The 19927-nt window shown below is 43.4% G+C and overlaps 1 protein-coding gene across 1 annotated transcript in view; it reads left to right on the top strand.

The window, feature by feature from the left end:
- The window catches only part of Stab2 (stabilin 2), a 162229-nt gene that overhangs the window by 56028 nt on the left and 86274 nt on the right, over positions 1-19927 (top strand). Inside the window, 7 exon segments of the mRNA XM_029568320.1 lie at positions 1993-2151; positions 9055-9150; positions 10306-10398; positions 12266-12313; positions 13092-13228; positions 13670-13784; positions 16725-16802. Of these exon segments, the coding sequence (XP_029424180.1) occupies positions 1993-2151; positions 9055-9150; positions 10306-10398; positions 12266-12313; positions 13092-13228; positions 13670-13784; positions 16725-16802 (726 nt within the window).

Raw genomic sequence — 19927 nt, 5'->3', positions numbered from 1 at the left:
GAGGGATCCAACACGTTCTTCTAGCCTCAATTGGCATTGGATAACATGTATGCACTTACATACATGCAAGCAAAACACTTGTACACAAAAAAAAAAAATAACATTTAAATAGCATACAAAGAAATGAATTTCATTAGGGTATTTTCACACATTTTGTGTTTGTTGATCATCCATCCCCCTACCCCTCCCCTCTGGTTCTCTTCCTCCTTCTGTTTTCATGTCTCATGTATTCTATTAACCTATTCCATCTACTTAAGACCTCTTTTCCCCTCTCACGGTCCCTTTCTAGATTCATTACACACACACACACACACACATACACACAATCTAGGATCCACATATGAAAGAAAACATGGTATCTGTCTTTTCTAACTGGATTTTAGAGACTACCTAATGGATACTATCTATTAGCCTCCCTGAATCCAGACATGCAGGGAGCTTGGGGCTTTTAACAAATACAGTACATGAATCAGATGTTGAGATCAATAATATGACTCTTGATTCAAACTTCTCAGCTTACAAGGACTCATTGTATCTGATCTCACCTGCTCCTCCAACCAGCCCAGTGAGGTAGCTATCGCTATCCCTATTCCCAGACTTAGGGAAATTAAGTAACTTGCTTAAGTTCTGTTATTAGTGTAACCATCACTGGCCACTGCTGTCACTAGTACCTTTCCAATCTTGCCACCACCTTCTGATCCTAGTCATCTTCATTCTTTACCCACTGTCAACAGTTGGTCTCCTTGCTTCCTCTCTAACTACCCACATTATATGATCGACCATATTTTGTGGTCTGCCACATGTGGCCAGAGTGGCTTGAAGCAAATCATATCATTTCTTCTAGGCTTAAACCCCTTCATGAACTTCACCTGGGTCTGGGGATGAAATCTATACACAAATGCGGGTCCTGCTCACCAGATTCCCTTTGGCTGAGTCCCACCCACTTAAAACCACCCCATCTCAACAACTTCTGGACACGTATCCTTCCACACCATCCTTCAGCCTCCTATGATGAGCATCCTGTTTTTGTTGCTCATCCCATTGCTGCAACAAAATACCTGACAAAAGCAACTTAGGAGTAAAGGGGGGCAGGTATTTTTAGCTCACAGTTCAAGCGTACAGTCCATGGTGGGTAAGTCATGACAACAGGAGTGTGAGGCTGCCAGTCACATTGTACTCACAGTCAGGAAGGAGAGAGATGACTACTGGTACTCAGCTTACTTTCTCCTTTTTGTTTAGTCCAGGACCCCAGCCCATAAGATGGTGCCATCCACATTTAAAGTGGATCTTCTCACCTCAAGTTAACCTAACCTAGAAATTCCCTCATAGACATGCCCAGAGGTTTGTCTCCTAGGGCATCCTAGACACTGTCAAGCTAACAATATTAACCATCACATCCCAGAACAAGAGTTGGGATAGCAGTGAGATCAGACCCCAACATCAAAGAACCCTGAATCCATGCTTCTCTCTCTGTAGCCATGTGACTTTAGGAACACCTGGTTTTTCCTTTTTTTCTTTCTTTTTTTAGTCTTTTTTAAGACAGGGTTTCCTTGTAGCCCCAGCTGGCCAGGAACTCACTATGTAGACCAGGCTGGCCTTGAGCTCACAGAGATCCTCCTGCCTCCCGGGTGCTGGGATTAAAGGCATGTGCCGCCACACCCGACTAAGGGAATACCTGTTTTTTCGCCTATAAAATAAAGGTAGTAATTCCTCCAGATGATCGCTTACTCCTATCAATCAATAAAAGCAGTCCCTGGCTCAATCAGCAATTCAGTACTGTCAGTGGTGGTAGCCATTAGCTGGCCAGATCCAAGCAATTTTGTTCTCTAAATCATCTAGTAGTTTTACTGACATTCATACAAATAAGCATTTCAATCATTTCTATTGTGCTATAAAATATATATTTCTAGAACATTCTTCCAGATCCTTTCTGACTTTGGGTCCCATGGTGGGGCTGTGATTTCAGGGGTCTTGATTTTGTTCTTCCTACAGGCAGAATGCATCCAAACTGGCACAGGGACATACAGCTGTGTGTGCCAACAGGGCTGGACAGGAAATGGAAAAGACTGTGTAGAGATCAACAACTGTCTGCTGCGTGGCATGGGTGGCTGCCATGATAATGCCACCTGCTTGTACATAGGCCCCGGGCAGGTAGGTAACCTGGGAAAGAAATCAAAGAGGAAGCAGAGTCCCTACTGTAACTTTTTTGTCCATAGCCATGGAAGTTCTTTGGCTGGAAGTTACTGCAGCTTTTTACTATCATTGGGGCAGGGAGGATGAAATCTGTGACACAGATGTCATTAGGATCCCACCTTACCAAAGAGAAACTGAGGCACTAAGAGGTTAGAGATTTATTCAGTGGCATAGAAAACCAAACATGACTCACAAGCCAGAATCCAGAGTTGCCTTCTTAGTCATCCCCATGGGTCGTGCTTCACATATCTGGGACACCCTGTAACCCAATTTGACATGGCTTCATTGAAATGAAGACCACGGCAAAGAGGCTACCGCTTGGGATTTAATGAGTTGCAGGGGAGGTGATACCAACTGCATAAGACTGTGGCCATGGAAATGATAGGTCACCAGTCCCCATCCATCCCACCTGCTCCCACCTCTCCCCAGAAACAGTGTGAACTGAGGTATTCCATAAGGTAAGGGGACACAGGCATAGAAGATGCAAACAGGATTTTAAATTCACACACACACACACACACACACACACACACACAAACATCTTTTGGACCGTGATACAGTTTTTCACTTTGGTGTTCTAAAGCTGGACTGTTGTTAAGCTTTCATTATTTTGTTGAGAAATTCATTTTCTCCATGAAGTTAAGCACACTATATAGACTAATTCTGTTCACCATGATACTTCCCAGGCTTCCATCAGAAGCCTTCCAGACCTTGGACCTCACATTTCCTTGCATGTGTTAGCAACTGGGAAAACACAGAGTTTGAACGATACTTGATGAGATCTTAAACCCAGCACGTTTGTTCTAGGGAAGAATTCACCCAACCAATGAAGGTCAGGTCTGATTAAGGTATCAGTGAAGGAGGTCTCTAGGAGCCTACGATGGTGCCCCAGCTCCTTTCTCTTCCTGTCTCCAGGATTGAGGGATTGAGCATTTGTCTTGTGGAACCAACAGAGGACTGACACTTGGGGTGCGATAAATGGGTGGCTAGCCCTTAGAAGGACAACCCAGGGACTCATAGCTACCAAATAAAAAGATCTTCTTAGAAGCCTTTCCAGTGAGATCCCCGGGGGCAGCTAAAAGGTGGTGAACATGATTAGGAGAAAGCGTGGAAGGGAATGGGGCAGCACAGGCAAGAACATGCACAATACCATCCAGCCCACCTCCCTTTCCTGAAAACAGAGGTTAAAGCACCAGCCCAGACAACCCTCCTGGCTAATGTCTGTTTATATGTAGCTGAGGGTCCACCGTGTTAATAGAACACAGTGGGTACTGCTCAAAGAGTGACAACTGCGGGTGGGAAAGGCATAAGGATATATTTGTTTCACAGGGACATCTAGTTAAAACAGAAAACACAGTGATCCGTGCATTCCTGGTGAGAGTGAAAAATAGCATGGCCGTGGACAATAAAATAACATCTCTCCAGGAAATTAAAAACAGAATTGCCATATGATCCAGTAATTCGACTTCTAGATATATCCCCATATATCCCCCCAATTAAAAGCAGAGACTCCAAGAGATATTTGTATAATCATATTCACAGCAGCAGTTTTCACACTAATCAAAAGTGGATAAAAACCAACCGTCAGTCAGCAGATGAATGGAGAAAGTGTTACATGCACATGAGATGCAGCCTCAGTCAGCCTTGGGAAGGAAGGGAGTTCTGACAACAAGCTACTGTCTGGATGAACTTAAAGACATTACACTAAATAAGGAACAAATATCACTGATTCAGCTTATATGAGGTTCCTATAGCAATCCAATTCATAAAGATGGAAAGTAGAATAGCACTTGCTAGGGGCTAGGGGAGGGGAATGGAGTTATTTTATGAGCATGACATTTCTGTTTGGGAAGATGAGGAAGGTTCTAGAGATATGGTAGTGATAGTTGAACAACAATGTGAGGGTGCTTACTACTACTGAACTGTCTACTTGAAAATGGTTACAATGCTAAGTTTCATCAGATATATTTTACCATAATTTTTTTGGCTTTACCTTTTTTAAAAAAATTTTTATTGATTTTTTTGTGTATTTCATACAGAAATCATCTTTATACCCCCTTCCCCATTGGCACCCTCCCAAAGCCCCCCCCCGACTGGAGTTCATACATTCTGTCATTTGTGTTAAGGTCTATCATGTCAAGTTAAGTATCCCCAGATATCCCTCAGTACAATTTCTTCCCCTGGGATCTAGTCAACCTATCTAGAGTCCCTCCCTTTAAGAAGGTCAGTTCTTCCTCACTCAGCAGAAATCAGCTGCCAATAATTCTTCGACTAAGATTGGGACCTGCTGTTCATTTCCACAGTTCTGTGCTGGGCTTTTGTTTGCTTAAGTTTGCATGGATCTTGTGTGTGCTGAAGCTATTGTTGTAGGTTTGTATGAGAAGGGTCCCAGGTGCCTGTAGGACTATTTCTATATAGTCGTGCACCTCCTCCCTGGCTCTTACAATCTTCCTGCCTCCTCTTCCTTAATGGTCCCTAGGCTCTGGGTGGGTGGGTTTTAATATAGGAGTCCTGTCCAAGGACCCAAACTCTGCAGACTCCTTTTTTTTTAACCACTACCTCCCCTCCAACATCCCCCTCCCCGAAGAGGTAACCCTAAAATATTTTAAGGATTAGATACAAGATCCCAAATACTTTTGACATTTTGACATTTTTTTGCCTTTGGAACAGAGTGTGTTGCTAACAGGCCCAAGGACATTTTGACTTTTAGCCCAGAAACTGGCTACATTTCTTTGGGGTCTCTTTACCCTAACTGCCTAGCCAATTCCTACCTCTATTCTTATCACACTATCCTCTGAAGGGGTTACCCCAATTACCACTAGGGAATAGGGACACAGACTGCTCTGGCTTCTTCCGTGCTGTACAGGGATGCAGGGTGAGGTAATTGGAGTACCCCTTCAGTGGGTCTATCTAAAAGACTCCCAAATTGCATAACTCTTGTCTCTAAGGGGAAAAGAAAGTCCTTGAATCATAAATAGGAGATGTGAAGAAGTAAAGGCAAGAGTAATTAGCATTACAAGTTCTAGACAGGGAACTAGAAAAAAGAGCAGGGCAATTTTCAAATGTTCATATAAGACTCCATTGGAGTTTCTTGACAAGGGCTTCCAAAAGACCCAGATTTGAATCCCAGCACCCACATGGCAGCTAACAACTGTCTGTAACTCCAGTCCCAGGGTATCTGACAGCCTCTTCTGACCTCCATGGGCATTGCTGGACACGGGTGCACTTACCTACATGCAGGCAATACACGCATACACATAAAATAAAGAAATAAAATTTTACCATAATTTTTGTGGAGAAAAAACAACAAAACCAATTAAAGTCCCAAAAGAAAATGGTACATTTTGGTTTATACAACTATAAAGTCTATATGCAGATGCCACCATAAGTACAACATGATCCAGGGACCAGAAGGTGGCACAAAGAAGTCTGTCTGGCCCCAGCTTCTGGCCAGGCTCCTGGGTGAGGAGATACCCTCCATCAGCTTCAACCTTACCCCTGCTTTCTGTTAAGCACAGTAGAATACATTTTATGATAATTTCCACCAAAAACCTAGGACTCATTCTCTCTTGGTCCATATTGAATGCTGTCACAGCCTTCCACATTCCCATCAGCACCTGCTCACAATTATTGAAATCAGGTCCCATGGCCAGGCAGATGAAAGGCAGGGAAAGTCAATGTGAATCCCTGAGCTTGGAGCACTTAATTGTAGTTTATTATATAGACAAGAAGAGGGAGTAGTGGTGATCCCAAAGCCAAATGGGTACATTTTCCAGAAAGAGAGAAAGAGCAGATACTGGGCAAACAGAATAAAACAGATGTTCACACGGGCATTCATACACCTCTCATTTGTCCAATTCTCGGGTGCCACTAAGCTGGGTGCTGGGGATAAGTAATATCCAGGGCCAGGGCCCATAGGCAGTCCTGGAGAAATTATCTACCACAGGGTGACAGACTGACATAAACGACATCATGATAAACATTTTAAAACATATGCAGCCTGAACATCCATGGTCTGTTACTCCAAGGTGTCTAGTCACTGCTGCCCTATTTACACATCTGATTTCTCTGACATCAGTGCCTGCTCATGGGTTTAGAGTAAATGAGCTTTAAAATGAGTCCCAGGAGCCTAATCCTGGAAGAGCTCACTGCAGTCTCACAGCTCGCCAAGGCATTTAGTAGGTGATTACATCCATGTTTAAGTCCTTTGTGTTGTCAGATTGCATTTGAAAAAAGAAAAACAAAAATATATTGGTTTTGTACTCATCTTGGTATCTGTACTCATTTTCTATGGCTGCCATAACAAAAGTATCACTAATTGGATGGCAGAGAAAAGCCAGCACATATTGTCTCAGTCTGGAGGCCTAAGTTCAAGATGTCTGCAGGGTGTCTCCTCTGAGGGCTGTGAGGGAGAACCTGCCCCTTGCTTCTCCCCTAACCTTGGGTGGTCTGTTGTCCACCTTTGGTGGAGATACATCATCTGACCTCCAGCCTCATCTTCCCATGTCAGTCTCTCGGTGCACATGTCCCATTTTCATCTTTTTATAGGACACTATTCATATGCGATTCAGGGTCCACCTTACTCCAGTGACTTCATCTTAACTAACCACATAATAATACTGTTTCTAAGTAGAGTTACATCTTGGGGTACTGGAGGTCAGGGCTTCAAGACATGAATTTGGGATTGGGGGCACACTTCAACCTATACAGTGTCTGTCTCTGCTCTGCTCCATCTCCTTTCCTGAAGACAAATATGAAAAGTGCTCTGATGGGGAGATGGAGGAAGGGAAGGGTCTCTAAGACATATGTAAGAAGTCAAATGGACCCCATTCTAGGACTGTCATCACTTAGCTGTAGTTGGCTTGAAATGTTTTAGATGCACCAAATAGATACTAACTTTAATTACTATGAATGCTGTTTCTAAAAGAGAAGCCATGTTTGGGTCAAAAATGCTAAGAAATATATTGGAGAATGTGGATGTGCTGCCCCAATACCAGGCAGAGGAAATTAAGTTCCTTGTCGATGAGGTTGGACTATAACATGCACATTTGTGTGTGTGTTCTTCTGTGCACGATACATTTGTATATAAAATATACACATTTGCCTTATAAAGCTCATGTGGCAGGTAATACTTTTAAGGATAAAATTCATAAAATAGAAGTTCTATTCACTTCTTCCCACAACCTAATAGATTGTCTTATGTCACCCACTACTGCAGTGTATGTGTGTGTGTATATGTGTGTGTGTATGTGTGTGTTTCTAACTCCATCCTTTAAAGAAGGTTCTTAGTTGAGAATTTCATACAATGCACTTGGATCATAATCACCCCTCTCCCCTACTCCACCAGGTCCATCCCCATCCTTCTCTACACATTCAACTTTGTGCCTGCATTTTTTCAAACCCATAAAGTCCTGTTTGTGATACCCACATACTCTCCCATGTGGGGCCAACCACTAGAGTGTGATCCACCTACAAGGACCTTAAAGAAAACCAATCTCCCTCTTCCCATCAGCTGTCAATGGCCAACATCCCCTCAGCTAGTGGTGGGACATTGTACCTACCTCCCCTACCCTCTCCCTGCTGGGATTTTGTCAGGCTTGAGATTACACAGATCTTCTGCATGCTTTCACAACCACTGTGAGTTCGCATGTGCAACTGCCATGTTGTGTCCGGAAAACACTGTTTTGACCCTTCTCCAGCCAAGCACATACACTTCCTCACCTCTGTTCACTTCTGACATTCTCCCTCCATTTAAATGCCCAAGACCCAGTGGTATTCCACTTCTAGAAGAATATCCCAGTGCACTCCAACCCTCTAAACAGTCCATTCCTATAAGCACCTCACACGCCATGACTCTACAAAATTTCTTATGTCTTATTTCCCCATGTTTAAGGCTAGACCTTTCTTGTTTGTCTTTTAATGTACTTATATTTGGTTTTCCTCTAGATTCATTGTTGGTTTTATAATAGTTCTAGAACATGTTTTATTTAAATCAATTGAAGAAATTACTCCTTCTCAAATTATGTTTTAAATGTCGGGCTTTGCATGATCATTGAAAACAGCCGGGAAAATAATAAAGTGGGGAGAAAACTGTGCTGGTGTTTTTCCTTCAGTCTCTCTCAGGTCCAGGTTGTTAGTTTCCTTTACACTGTGGTAACCGACTTCAGCTCCAGTGGTTCCTTGCCCACTTGACACAAATATTTTCCCATTTTGTCGTACAGCCCACTGCCGTCATCACACCTTACTAATTAGCTGCAGGCTCAGGGCCACTGCTTCTGCCCAAGGGACAAGTGCAAGCCGGAATGCAGCCTGCAGCCTGCACCCTGCTCACCAGCATACACCACAGTAGGGGGGCCTAAACCCTCACAGAGGACAGGCACTGCCTACCTGCATGAAGATGCTACAGCTGCTGAGCTGGGTGCTGTGGCTTGTCTGTGAAGAAGTAGTGACTTAATCAAATTCATCTATCTGGGGAGGCATTATCTACATTGAGCAGTGTCTGTTAGGCTAGCAATAGCCACATGCATAGATCTCCACCAAGTGGATGCCCCATGGCTTGCTCAACCTTTCTCTGTAGGTATGGGGCCAACTTTTCCAGCCTGATGGCCTTTAGGATCTAATCTCTCTCTGAGACTACCTCTATAGACCTTTGTAAGGTAAGAATTCAAAATGAAAGTACCAAGGAACTGTCAGATTGGGCAACATAACCTAGACTGTGTAAACGAATAGCTTTGGAATCGAAGTCTCTCTTTAGAAGGGTTGAACAACTGTAGTTTCCATAGTTTGCTTTTCAGTGCAACTGAGTGCAAGGCTTGGAGAACACTTGCTTCAGTGATCTCTTTCTTGTCTTTGGAATTACAGAATGAATGTGAGTGCAAGAAAGGGTTTCGAGGAAATGGGATTGACTGTGACCCAATCATTTCATGCTTGGAACAAACCGAGAAATGTCATCCACTGGTAAGTCACTTGATGTTTTCTTCAATACTAAACACATAAAAATTCTTAAGAACAAAAATGAGGTCGTGTTAGCTGCTTCTTGTGACTATCACAAAATACCTGAGAAAACAAGTTAAAGGAAGAAGGGTTTACTTTGGATTATGATTTCAGAGGTTTCTATCCATGATCACTTGACTTCAGTGTGTCTTGGCTTGTGTGTGTGTGTGAGGCAGAGCATCATGGTAGAGTATGTGATGGAGCAAAGTGGCTCACCTCATAGCAAACAGGAGCCAGAGAGCCAGAGAAGACAGGGTTGGAAACAAGATATGGTCCATGGGCATGCATTCAGTGTCCTACTTTCTCCAATCTCTGAAAATTTCCACCACATCCCAATGATGTCATTAAATTTTAAACCCATCAGTGGAGTCATCCATTGGTTAAGTCAGAGTCCTCATGATCCGCTCATTTCCCAAAGCCTCACCTCTGTGCATGCTGCAGAGGGACCAAGTCTCTAACACACTGGTGTTTTGGGAAGACACTTCATACTCAAATCATAATGGATATTTCTTATCTGAGCCTAGCTGTGAGAAAATCTCTCTCACGTCCAAATGAGTCCCTAAGCAAAATGAGAGCTATTACTATTTTCACTCCATTTCAAACCTTGGAAGAAACAACATAGGCTCACCATATAAATACAGGACACCAGTTGGTTTTAAATCTCAGATACATAAAGAGTAAGTTTTCAGAAGTTAAGCGTGCTCAAAACATGACACAAAATGAGCTTATACTAAAATATATTCATCTTTTCTGAAAATAAAATTTAACTCTCCTGGATTCCTTCCTTTGCTAAATCTGGCAGGGATAAAAGGAAAGAGCCTTGCTATGACTAAAAGCTGCAGGCGGGAACATCCTGTTACAACACTGGAGGGTCTATGGGTTACATCCACCATCTTTCAGTCCTGAATTTGCAGGATATTTTCCTTGTGGTGTGGTGGGGTCAAACCCAGGGCCCTGTACACACTGGGCAAGTGCTCTACCACTGAACTATATATTCCCAGCTCTGAATATGGAGTTCTTATCTTAGATACATAAAGGCTACTGTCTCACAGATAGATATGAGTCAGGCCTAACACTTTATGGAAAAGCAAGCCATTTCCTCCATCTTTGCTTTCTTAGGCTACCTGCCAGTCTGCTTCTGGTATCTGGAGTTGTGTTTGTCAAGAGGGCTATGAAGGGAATGGTCTCCTGTGCTATGGAAATGCAGCCATGGTAAGTCCTGAAGGAGGACCTCGAGTGCAAAGTCATGAAGAGAGCCCCCAGCAGGAAAATGAACTGCTCAGCTAAGATAGATGCCTTAGATCTACAGACCTGATGTCTATGAGATGTTACATGAAGCCAACTATTTCTTGCAGATACCATGCACGTTTGATGGGTTACTCATTTTCATTTTTTATTCTTTTTTAAAAGTTTTTATTTATTTTTATTTAATCTGTATAAGTATTTTGCCTGCATGTATAAAAGTGCAACAATGTGTGCAATGCCCACAGAGGCCAGAAGAGGGTGTCAGATCACCTGGAACTGGAGTTACAGATGGTTACTAGCCATCATGTGGGTGCTGGGTCATTCATTTTCATAGGCTGCCATGGCTAACTTTTATTTGGTGCCTTCTGTACACCAAGCAGTCCTGACTTTTGTTTGCCAATCTACCTGTTTCACACACTTACCAAATGAGCAGTTAATCTCTCCTCTGCTAAGATGGCTTCCCGAGCTCCTCATCAGAAGTCTCATGCCTCCTATGAGTACCCAGAACAACCAGAGCTTGTCTCTATCAGGAGTGTGTGTGTGTATGTGTGTGCGTGTGCGCGCGTGCGCATGCGTGTGTGCACGTGCACACACAAACACCTTCTGTGAACCAGGCATCTTATAAGGTCCTTCATGTAACAGCATCTCATTTAAACCTCACAGTTATCTGAGGTTAACGCTATTATGATGCCCATTCTACAAGTAAGGAAACTGAGGCTAACCACACATACTTACCAGAGGTGTCAGTAGCTGTTTAAGTGCAGGGCCCAAAACTTAATCACTAGTATAGATTATTCTGCTCATACAGTATGGATCACACCCAGCTGTCACTGCCTGTCCATCTATCTCCTCCAGCACTGGACTGTAAACTCAAGGGGAAAGATCTTCACCTTATTCTTAGGTCACTCACATTTAAACAGTTGTCAAAATGAGAAACAAAGTAAACTTTGACAAATTAGACAAATTTTTCTTATCACTTATTTTTTTGTTTTGTTCACAGTTTGATTCTTGTTCTTCCTCGCCACTGAAATCACTGATCTGGCAATCCCCCCCCCAAACCTGCAGCCTCCAAAACCAAAAGCCTCTCCAGGGCACTGCTGGGGCATTGTGTGCATGCACAGACATACACACACACACACACACACACACACACACACACTGCTGCATTCAGGGAAGGTCCCACCTTCCTTTCTCTTGGAACTTCTACTTACTGCATCAAGCTAAGGAGCTACCCTGTACCCTGTCCTGGAGCTTGGATTCCCCATAGGCTGTTCATGTCCTAAAACCCTCTAGTTCCACTTTCCCCACATCCCTGTCCTTCCACAGAAGGAAACAAGCTGAAGTTTGAAGCTTCAGCCTGACCCTACAGAGTGTCCACCCATCTCCATTCATTTTTCTCCCAGGAAGCTTTCTCTAGGCCATGGCTGGGCCAAAGTGAAACCCCAGGCAATTTTATCCCATGTGCCAAGCCAGTGCTCCACACTGGGCCTGACTTGAGGCTGTTTGCTGAGCTCTGGGACCTCCCTTGGGGCCGGGGTGTTTGTGTTGTTACAAGCTAAATTTCTGATTTGAAAGAACTTCAGTTGTTTCACTTGGAGAAGCTGGAGTTAATTCTTTACCTCAGTCTGACAGGCATGCCCAACCTGTGGCTCCTGTAGCATGAAAATTCAGCTAATTGGGGTACATACCAGCATGGGGAAGCAGGAGGAGGGGAGAGCAGTAGAGTTTGGAGGGCAAGCAGCAGGCTCCCCAGAGCCACACTGAGATGAGGTTCTTCATTCCCCCTTCTCTGTGTTCTCTCTTGCCTCTCCTGCCCTCTCACGAAATGAATAAGGAATTGTCGTTTCTCTCCGAGGGAGCTATATTTAACCAGTGGATACATGTGAGTACCTACATTTGCAATTTAGCATTGACAACATATATCGTTATAGAAATTTGGAATGTGTGCAACAGAAGACTAGAAATGGGTCAAGTCAGGAGGGAGAGGGGATGGACTTGAACAGTGGCTCCCCACCATCTACACTTTAGAATCACGAAGGGCACCCAGCCACATTTGGTAAGTAAGAGGCTTTCCCTGGACACCAATACTAACACGTAGCCAGGATTTGGAATTTCTGGTCCAGGGTAAATAGTCAACTTTTGACTAATTCAAGTATATAGAAAGAAAATTGTCCATTACATAGGTGTTTTTTAAAGACAATTCATGCCATAATTCACCAAGATCTGGACTTAGAGCTAACATTGGGGGTGCTTTAGCATACCCAGAACTTGCCCTTCAGCCCTGGAAAATGTAACAAAGAATCATGTCCCACCCAGCCTGGTTGTCTGAATCTCTGTCATCTTTGACTGAATAGACCAAGGTGTCCAAGCTAACCAGTCATGCGACAGATCATCCCCTTTAAGCATGTGCCAAAATAGGTCTTGCTTACTCACACCCACTCAGAAAACAGTTCCCTGTATGTTGCAGAAAATTCCAAAATGAATGAGTCTCAAAAGTATCAGCCAATGGTTGGGTGGCCCTGGGGTAGAAAAACTACCATATTCCCAGTATCCCTGGAATTACATCATCTGGGAAGCCATCATCTCTGCCAAGCATGTGAGTCAGGCCTGCTAGTCCTCTAACAATACATAGGTCACTTTCTTTTCCTCCTGTGATTCAGAATGCTTCCCTTCAACCCATGCTGTCTACCACCTTGAATCTCACTGTCCTCGTGCCTTCCCAACAAGCCATTGAGGACATGGACCGAGACGAAAAAGCCTTCTGGTTGTCATCAAACAATATTCCAGCCCTAATAAAGTGGGTATTATTTACCTAATTCCCCACACCATCTGGGTGGTATCTGTGTGAACATCCCTTAGAAGTTCAGCATAGAGAAGCCACATGGTCCCTCACAGATAGGGAATGGAACATGTCCTAGGATTCCCTGAACACCCTCCCTGGGATAGGAATAGTTAGCAGATAACAGCCAACTCTGTACTAAGCACTGTGCTCTGCATATTAATTCAGTTAATCCTCCCAACACCTCTAATATACATGTTACAATTGTTCCCATTCAACAGATGTGAAAGTGAAGCACAGGGTGGTTAAATAATTAATTCCAGGCAAGACCAACTACTCTGTGGAAGAATATGAAGTGTGAATATGGCAGACCGGCCCCAGAGTTTATTCTCCTAACTGTTCAAATAATACTGACTCATGCATTGATTTAATTGTGACCCTTATGACCTGGTGTTTTAGATACCACATGCAGCTAGGCACATATAGAGTGGCGGATCTGCAGACCCTGTCATCCTCTGACATGCTGGCAACATCTTTGCAGGGCAGCTTCCTTCACCTGGACAAGGCAGGCGAGGTAAGAACGCTCTTGTCTGGTTCTTCATTTGGAGCGTGGGGCCTTTACTCATGTTATACTTTCCAAATTTTGGTGATGTTGTGAATTTCCAGATATGTGCACAGACTAGAACCCCGTGTGAGAATCACCCAGTTGCAACAATGATCTCTCTCTCTCTCTCTCTCTCTCTCTCTCTCACACACACACACACACACACACACACACACACACACACACACTTGGGTGGAGGGAGAAGGAGAAAGAGAGAGAGAGAGAGAACTATAGCAATGTATTACTTTTCTTACTGTTGTGATCAAATACCTGAGAAAAGCAACTCAGGGTTTATTTTGGCTCACAGTTTGAGGGAACAGTCTATCATGGCAGGGAAGCTATGGTGACAGGACCTTGAAGCAGCTGGTCACATCACATCTGTAGTCAGGAAGGAGAGAGATGAATGCTGCTGTTCAGTCTCATCTTTCCCTTTACATTCAGTCCATGGCATGATACCACCACATGTGTGGTGGGTCTTCCCACCTCCATTAACTCAATCTAGAAACTCCCTAATAGACATGCCCACAGGCTTATTTCCATGATGATTCTAAATCCCATCAAGTTGACAAGCAGTGATCCAAAATGTAGTTACATTCCCACTGGTGGGCCAGCCAAGCTCCTGACAGACACAGCCTGACTCAGAAAGGAGAGAGGGTGGTCAATACCACAACTTTAATTTTGGTGTGTAGTTAACTAGGAACAACTGACCTCTTAATGGAATCATTACAGTTAACTGAACTTCATAGCAAGTTAGCCAGACCACAAACCTATATGGTACACCTGCTCTGAACAGGCATGGAACTTGGTGCTGGGTACAGAGCAGTGGTGAGGGAAGAGCTGCCAGACTGTCTGGCACTCCCAGAGTGTTAAGGACTGATTCCAACCAGGGGAAGTCCGGCTGTTTGGCTGTCAGGAGCAGGGTGCCAACGCTCTTTCCGAGAATTGCACCAAGTGAAAGAAAAGACTGGGGGTCTACCAGGCACTGAGGACTGCTGTGTCGTGGTTTATGAGCCACAGGCAGAAACATCTGAGAATCACTGCTCAAAAACTTCCCAGCTTGCTCTGTGAGTATGTGAGTACCAGGAAAAGGATCCTTTGAGCTGAGCCTAAGCATGTGGTTCAGCAGGTAAATTATTTTAGAAACCGGAAAATCTTTACACGTGATCCCATGGTACATTTTATAAAATTGACAATTCCAGTGACACTCGTGTTAGTTTTTGAGTGCTATTTTTCTGAATTAAGTAAAAATTTGGATAAAGATAGTGGGTACAAAGTCACAGCTAGCTAGGAGGAATACCTTCCGTGGACTATTGCACAGAGGGTATTTATGGTTAACAATACTATAGCATATAAATCAAAAGCCGAACCAGGCTTGGGGCTACAGGCCTGTAATACCAGCTACGTGGGAGGCTGAGGCAGGATTACAAGTTCAGGGTCTCCCAGAATACAGAATGAGTTCAAGGACAGCCTGAACAACTTAATGGATTCCCTGTCTCAAAATAAAATAAGTAAAAAGAGGTCTAGGAATACATGGTAGAACTCGATGGTAGAGTGCTTGCCTGACATGTATGAGGCCCTAGATTTAGCCCCCAGTGTCCCCAAATCAATCAATCCAATAGCAAAGCTAGAAGAAATTATTTGAATGCCGTCATCACAAAGAAATAAAAACTGGTTCTGATGACAGACAGTCCAAGTATCCTAAGCAGATCATCACACCATGTATACAATGTGCTGAATATCTCAGTGTGCCCAATAAATATGTGCACACATATTGTGAAGTGATTGCTACAGTAACACTAATCCATTGGTGTTTTGGACCACCAATTCTCCTGGCACCATTGACTAAACATCTGCCCTGAGCTAGCACATCACAGGTTCTATAGGCTCTTGATTGAAGTCCCTGAACTCGAGGAACAAACCATCAAATACACGTTTTTATGAGTTCATTCCTGTATAATACGAATGTCTCCCTTTAATCAAGAAATGTGTCAGGTAGCCTGAAATGTTTCCTCCATGACCTCTGCTCATGGAACTTGAGTGTTCAGGGAAAGGCAAGTCTCCTTCCTTACCCAAGATGCCAGGAACAGTTTCAAAGGGAGGTAATGGTGGAGAGGAGAGGAAACCAAAGGGACTGGAGCTCAGTTGCTCTTGGTTGGTGCTGGAAGGGTAGGCAGCTTGGGCTTTACTTAGCCCCCTTCCTCGTGCAATTAATAATCCTAAGAAGTGGTTGAATTCTTTCCAGGAGAGTTGGTTGTACTATCTGTATTAGTTTTCTGTGGCCACTATAACAGTGTACCACAGACTAGGAGGGAGCTTGAGGACAGTCTATTTCCTCATCGTTTCTGAAAGCTGAAAGTTCGAGATCAAGGTGTTGGCCTGAGTTGGTTCCCTGTGAAGGCAGCAAAGGAAGGAGATGCTTCACAAGCCTGCCCCCTCGGCTTGTCAATGTCCACGTTATTGATTGTATGGCATCCATCTCCTACAGCTCTGTGTAAATTTCCCCTGCTCGTAAGGACACCGGTCCTACTGGATTAGGACCACACTCATGACCTTATTTTTACTTGATTAACAGTCTAAAGATCCTATTCTCCATGTGGGGTCACAAACTGAGGTTATGACCACAACACTGCCTACAGTGCTTGCCAAACTGCCAGATCACTTTAATGAGCCTCACTTAGCACTTTTTAATGAACTAAAATAGAGTAGAATAGATCTAATTATCAGAATACATGCCACAAGGTAGAGGAAAGTTCTTTTCCTGTGTCTGTCTGTGATGTCTAAAGAATCATAATTGATGCATAATGGCCCAAAAGCATGAAAGCCACTTAGTGCTCAAAAGATGGGACCCCCTCCCCGAGGCAATTCAACCCCCAGGTGTGTTTACCTTCCCACTGTGGTTTGCACTTACAGAATATCACAATTCAGGGAGCATCTATTGTTGACGGTAACAATGCTGCCACAAATGGAGTGATACATATCATCAACAAGGTAAGAACCAATCCCACCCCACAAGCCCACTTTGTGATTTATCTTCCTATGTAGCATTGTTTGGAGCAAGTAAAAAGTACTTAGCCTTAATGTGAAATTAGCCTTACTGTGCTTCGTTATCTTTGTGGTAACCGCATAGAGGCTCTCTTCATTCAATCACCCAGCTATGTCTCATCCTGCATTTGCAGCAGGCGTTCTGTCACATGTGGTCACACATACATATTTTCTCTCCTGTGTATGAAAACATCTTAAAAGGGACATAAGCACCCCAGCACTGGAAATTCTGAAACCAAGAGTAAGAGGGAAGTATTGGTTATCAGTTCAGGCCCCTCTTTGCATTTTTGTGCCCTAAAAGGAAGGAGTGCAAGAAAACCTAAGAGGAAAAACATGGGAAGGCCCAGAAAGTAAGATTTAAATTTTCTTCCACATCCGATTCAATAAATATAGTATTAATAATATTAAATAGAAAAAGCATGGGAAATGGGGTTGCAAGCTAATCTATAACTCTCAGTTACCAAATTAGGATCTTCATTTAAAAGGAAAGTTGAAATTTAAGGTACACCGGGTACTCTTTGAAGATAGGCTAGGGGAACAATTAACTAACTGCATTTTAATTGAATGTTCTCACTTGGCATTTATATAGTCACTTTTTTTTTTTTTTCGGTCTTTAAGATAGGGTCTCCCTGTAGCCCGAGCAGGCCTGGAACTCTCTATGTAGACCAGGCTGGCCTTGAACTCACAGAGATCCACTTGCCTCTGCCTCCGGAGTGCTGGGATTAAAAGTGTGCGCCACCACACCCGGCATATAGTCACTTTTTAAAAGTCATAAATCAACTACTGAAGGGTGAAGCTCCTTTGTAAGTGAGGCAGTCTCCTGGGTCCATTTTGCAAAAACTCTGCAGTCCTGTATTACCAAGAGACATTAAGAAGCACAACACCATAAGCAAGTCATCACTTGTGGGAAACTATGACTTCGTATAGTACTAAGTGATGTGGTTTATCAAGAGTATTTTTCTTTCTAGTCCTGGCTTTCCAAAGAATTACATACCTTTAAAAAAATAAAACTGGGCAGGGGAGATGGTTCAGTAGGTAAAGTGCTTTGCATAAGATTTGAATTGGTTCAGTAGGTAAAGTGCTTGCATAAGATTTGAATTCAGATCTCTAGTATACATGTAAAAAGTCAGGTGTGGCTTCATGTACCTGTAACTCCAGAACAGAGAAGAGAAGACAGGACGATCTCAGTAGTTCATTGGAGGGGGGTGGAGAATATGTCACACATAAAATTATCTTTTACATTTTTTGATGGACACAGCCTCCTTAATAGGATAGCACCTCAACCCATCTCCTACACTGAGCCTGTTGTTATTATGGGGGCCATTTCAAGTCCTACCCCCTTTGAAGCCTTCCCTCACATCAATGAAGACATTAGTGTCTAGGGAGTAAACGCTAAAGTGAGAGGCTGGGTTTGAGCACTTAACTAAATGTATGATTTTCGGCGTCACAAGTTATGAGCCTCATTTTTCTTCCTTTGTGAGGATTAAATAGCATCCTCTATTTCAGTGCCTACTGTCTAACGGACCCAAGACAAATGATGTGGTACCCTTCTTCCTTTGAAATCCTATAGTATTTCTCCATATGGATCTCATTTGGCATAACCACAAATTATCATATGCTGGTGAATGTTTCCTGCATCCCTCTAGGAGTTATGTCCTAGAGGCACATGGCTATATCTGTCTCCCCCATCAGTCAATACAACCACCTTGCCCCATGTATGATAACTGGAATTTCTTATGCACTGTGCCAAGTATCACACCCCATCTGGTCTCCAATATTTTTTATAACAATGCTAAGATTGACGGCAAGTGCTGCGGTGTCCTCACTTCACAAATGAAACAGCTCAGTTGGGTTGAAGAAGCAGTTTTGTGAGCACAAAGGATTATTGAATGATGCTAACTGTTCTCTTAGCCCTGGGGCTATGCTGCTCCCTCAGGATCTTCCTCTGTATCTGCCTATTAGCATTTCACCTTTGTTAGGGCCCTGTAGTTGTATAGGCTATGTACTGCATGAAAGGGTTCGGCCAGAGGGTGGAGTGGTCTAGCCTACATCATTTCCCTTGGCTTGAACCCATTTGGGATTATAAACTCCTGAAGAAAAAAAAAAAAAGGATGGCTTTTTCAAAGATTGGCCTTCATAAATGTATATTATTATGTGGTGTGGACATAAAGCCATCAAGGTCTACCATCTATCTCCTCAGCTCTCAAATCTGTCATACCCATCTAACCTCAAGTTCCTAGTGCCTACTGCTTCAGCTTCAAAAACTCAAAGGTGTTTCCATCTTTCTCTAATCTAGGTGCTGGAAATATTTTGTATGTAAAGAACCAGATAACAAATATTAAGTTTGCAGGTCACATGGTCTCTGTCGCTACTCAACTCTGCCTTTGTGGTGTAAAGCTGGCCTCAAATAACATGTAAACAAATTTGTAGGGTTTTAGCAGGGCAGGAGAGATGGCTCAATTCTCAAGAGCACCGGCTGCTCTTGCAGAGGACCTGGGTTAGAGTCCCAGCACCCACATGACAGCTAACAACCATCTGTAACTCCAGATCCAGGGGAATCCAGCGCCCTCTTATGACCTCCATGGGCACTGCACGACATGCAGGCAATACACTCACACAAATAAAGTATTTTTTTTAAACCTGATTTTTAATGAAGAGGATAGGAGTCCTATCCAAGGACCCGCATTCTGCAGACTCTTAAGTCTCTACACTTTGGTCATTTGTGACCTTTTGTGTTCCTGGCCCTGTTGCATGAGGGAGCTTCATTAATGAGAACTGAGATATTACTGTCCTCTTTACCGCTTGTTCTATGTTCCGTGAGCCTTCGGGGTAGAGGCTGCATTGTAGATGTGCCACGTGGACTTGGGCAATTCTGCCTCTGCCACCCAAGTACTCGGATTAAAAGCATGCACCATTCCTTTCCCAGGAATATAGTCTTTGTCCTGAATTTTAATCTTTTCCTTCACCATTTTGCTTCCCAGTGCTATTTTCCTAACAAGAGATTATTCAGCTTTACCTGGTTTTGAATCGTACGGTAGAACTGTACTACACATATCTTTCCCTATTTTATA

Source organism: Nannospalax galili, unplaced genomic scaffold (genome assembly GCF_000622305.1).
Source record: "Nannospalax galili isolate Female #2095 unplaced genomic scaffold, S.galili_v1.0 scaffold39, whole genome shotgun sequence".
Classification (NCBI taxonomy): Eukaryota; Metazoa; Chordata; class Mammalia; order Rodentia; family Spalacidae; genus Nannospalax; species Nannospalax galili.
Note: the sequence above shows the minus strand (reverse complement) of the source record. Positions and strands in the feature narration are given on the sequence as shown.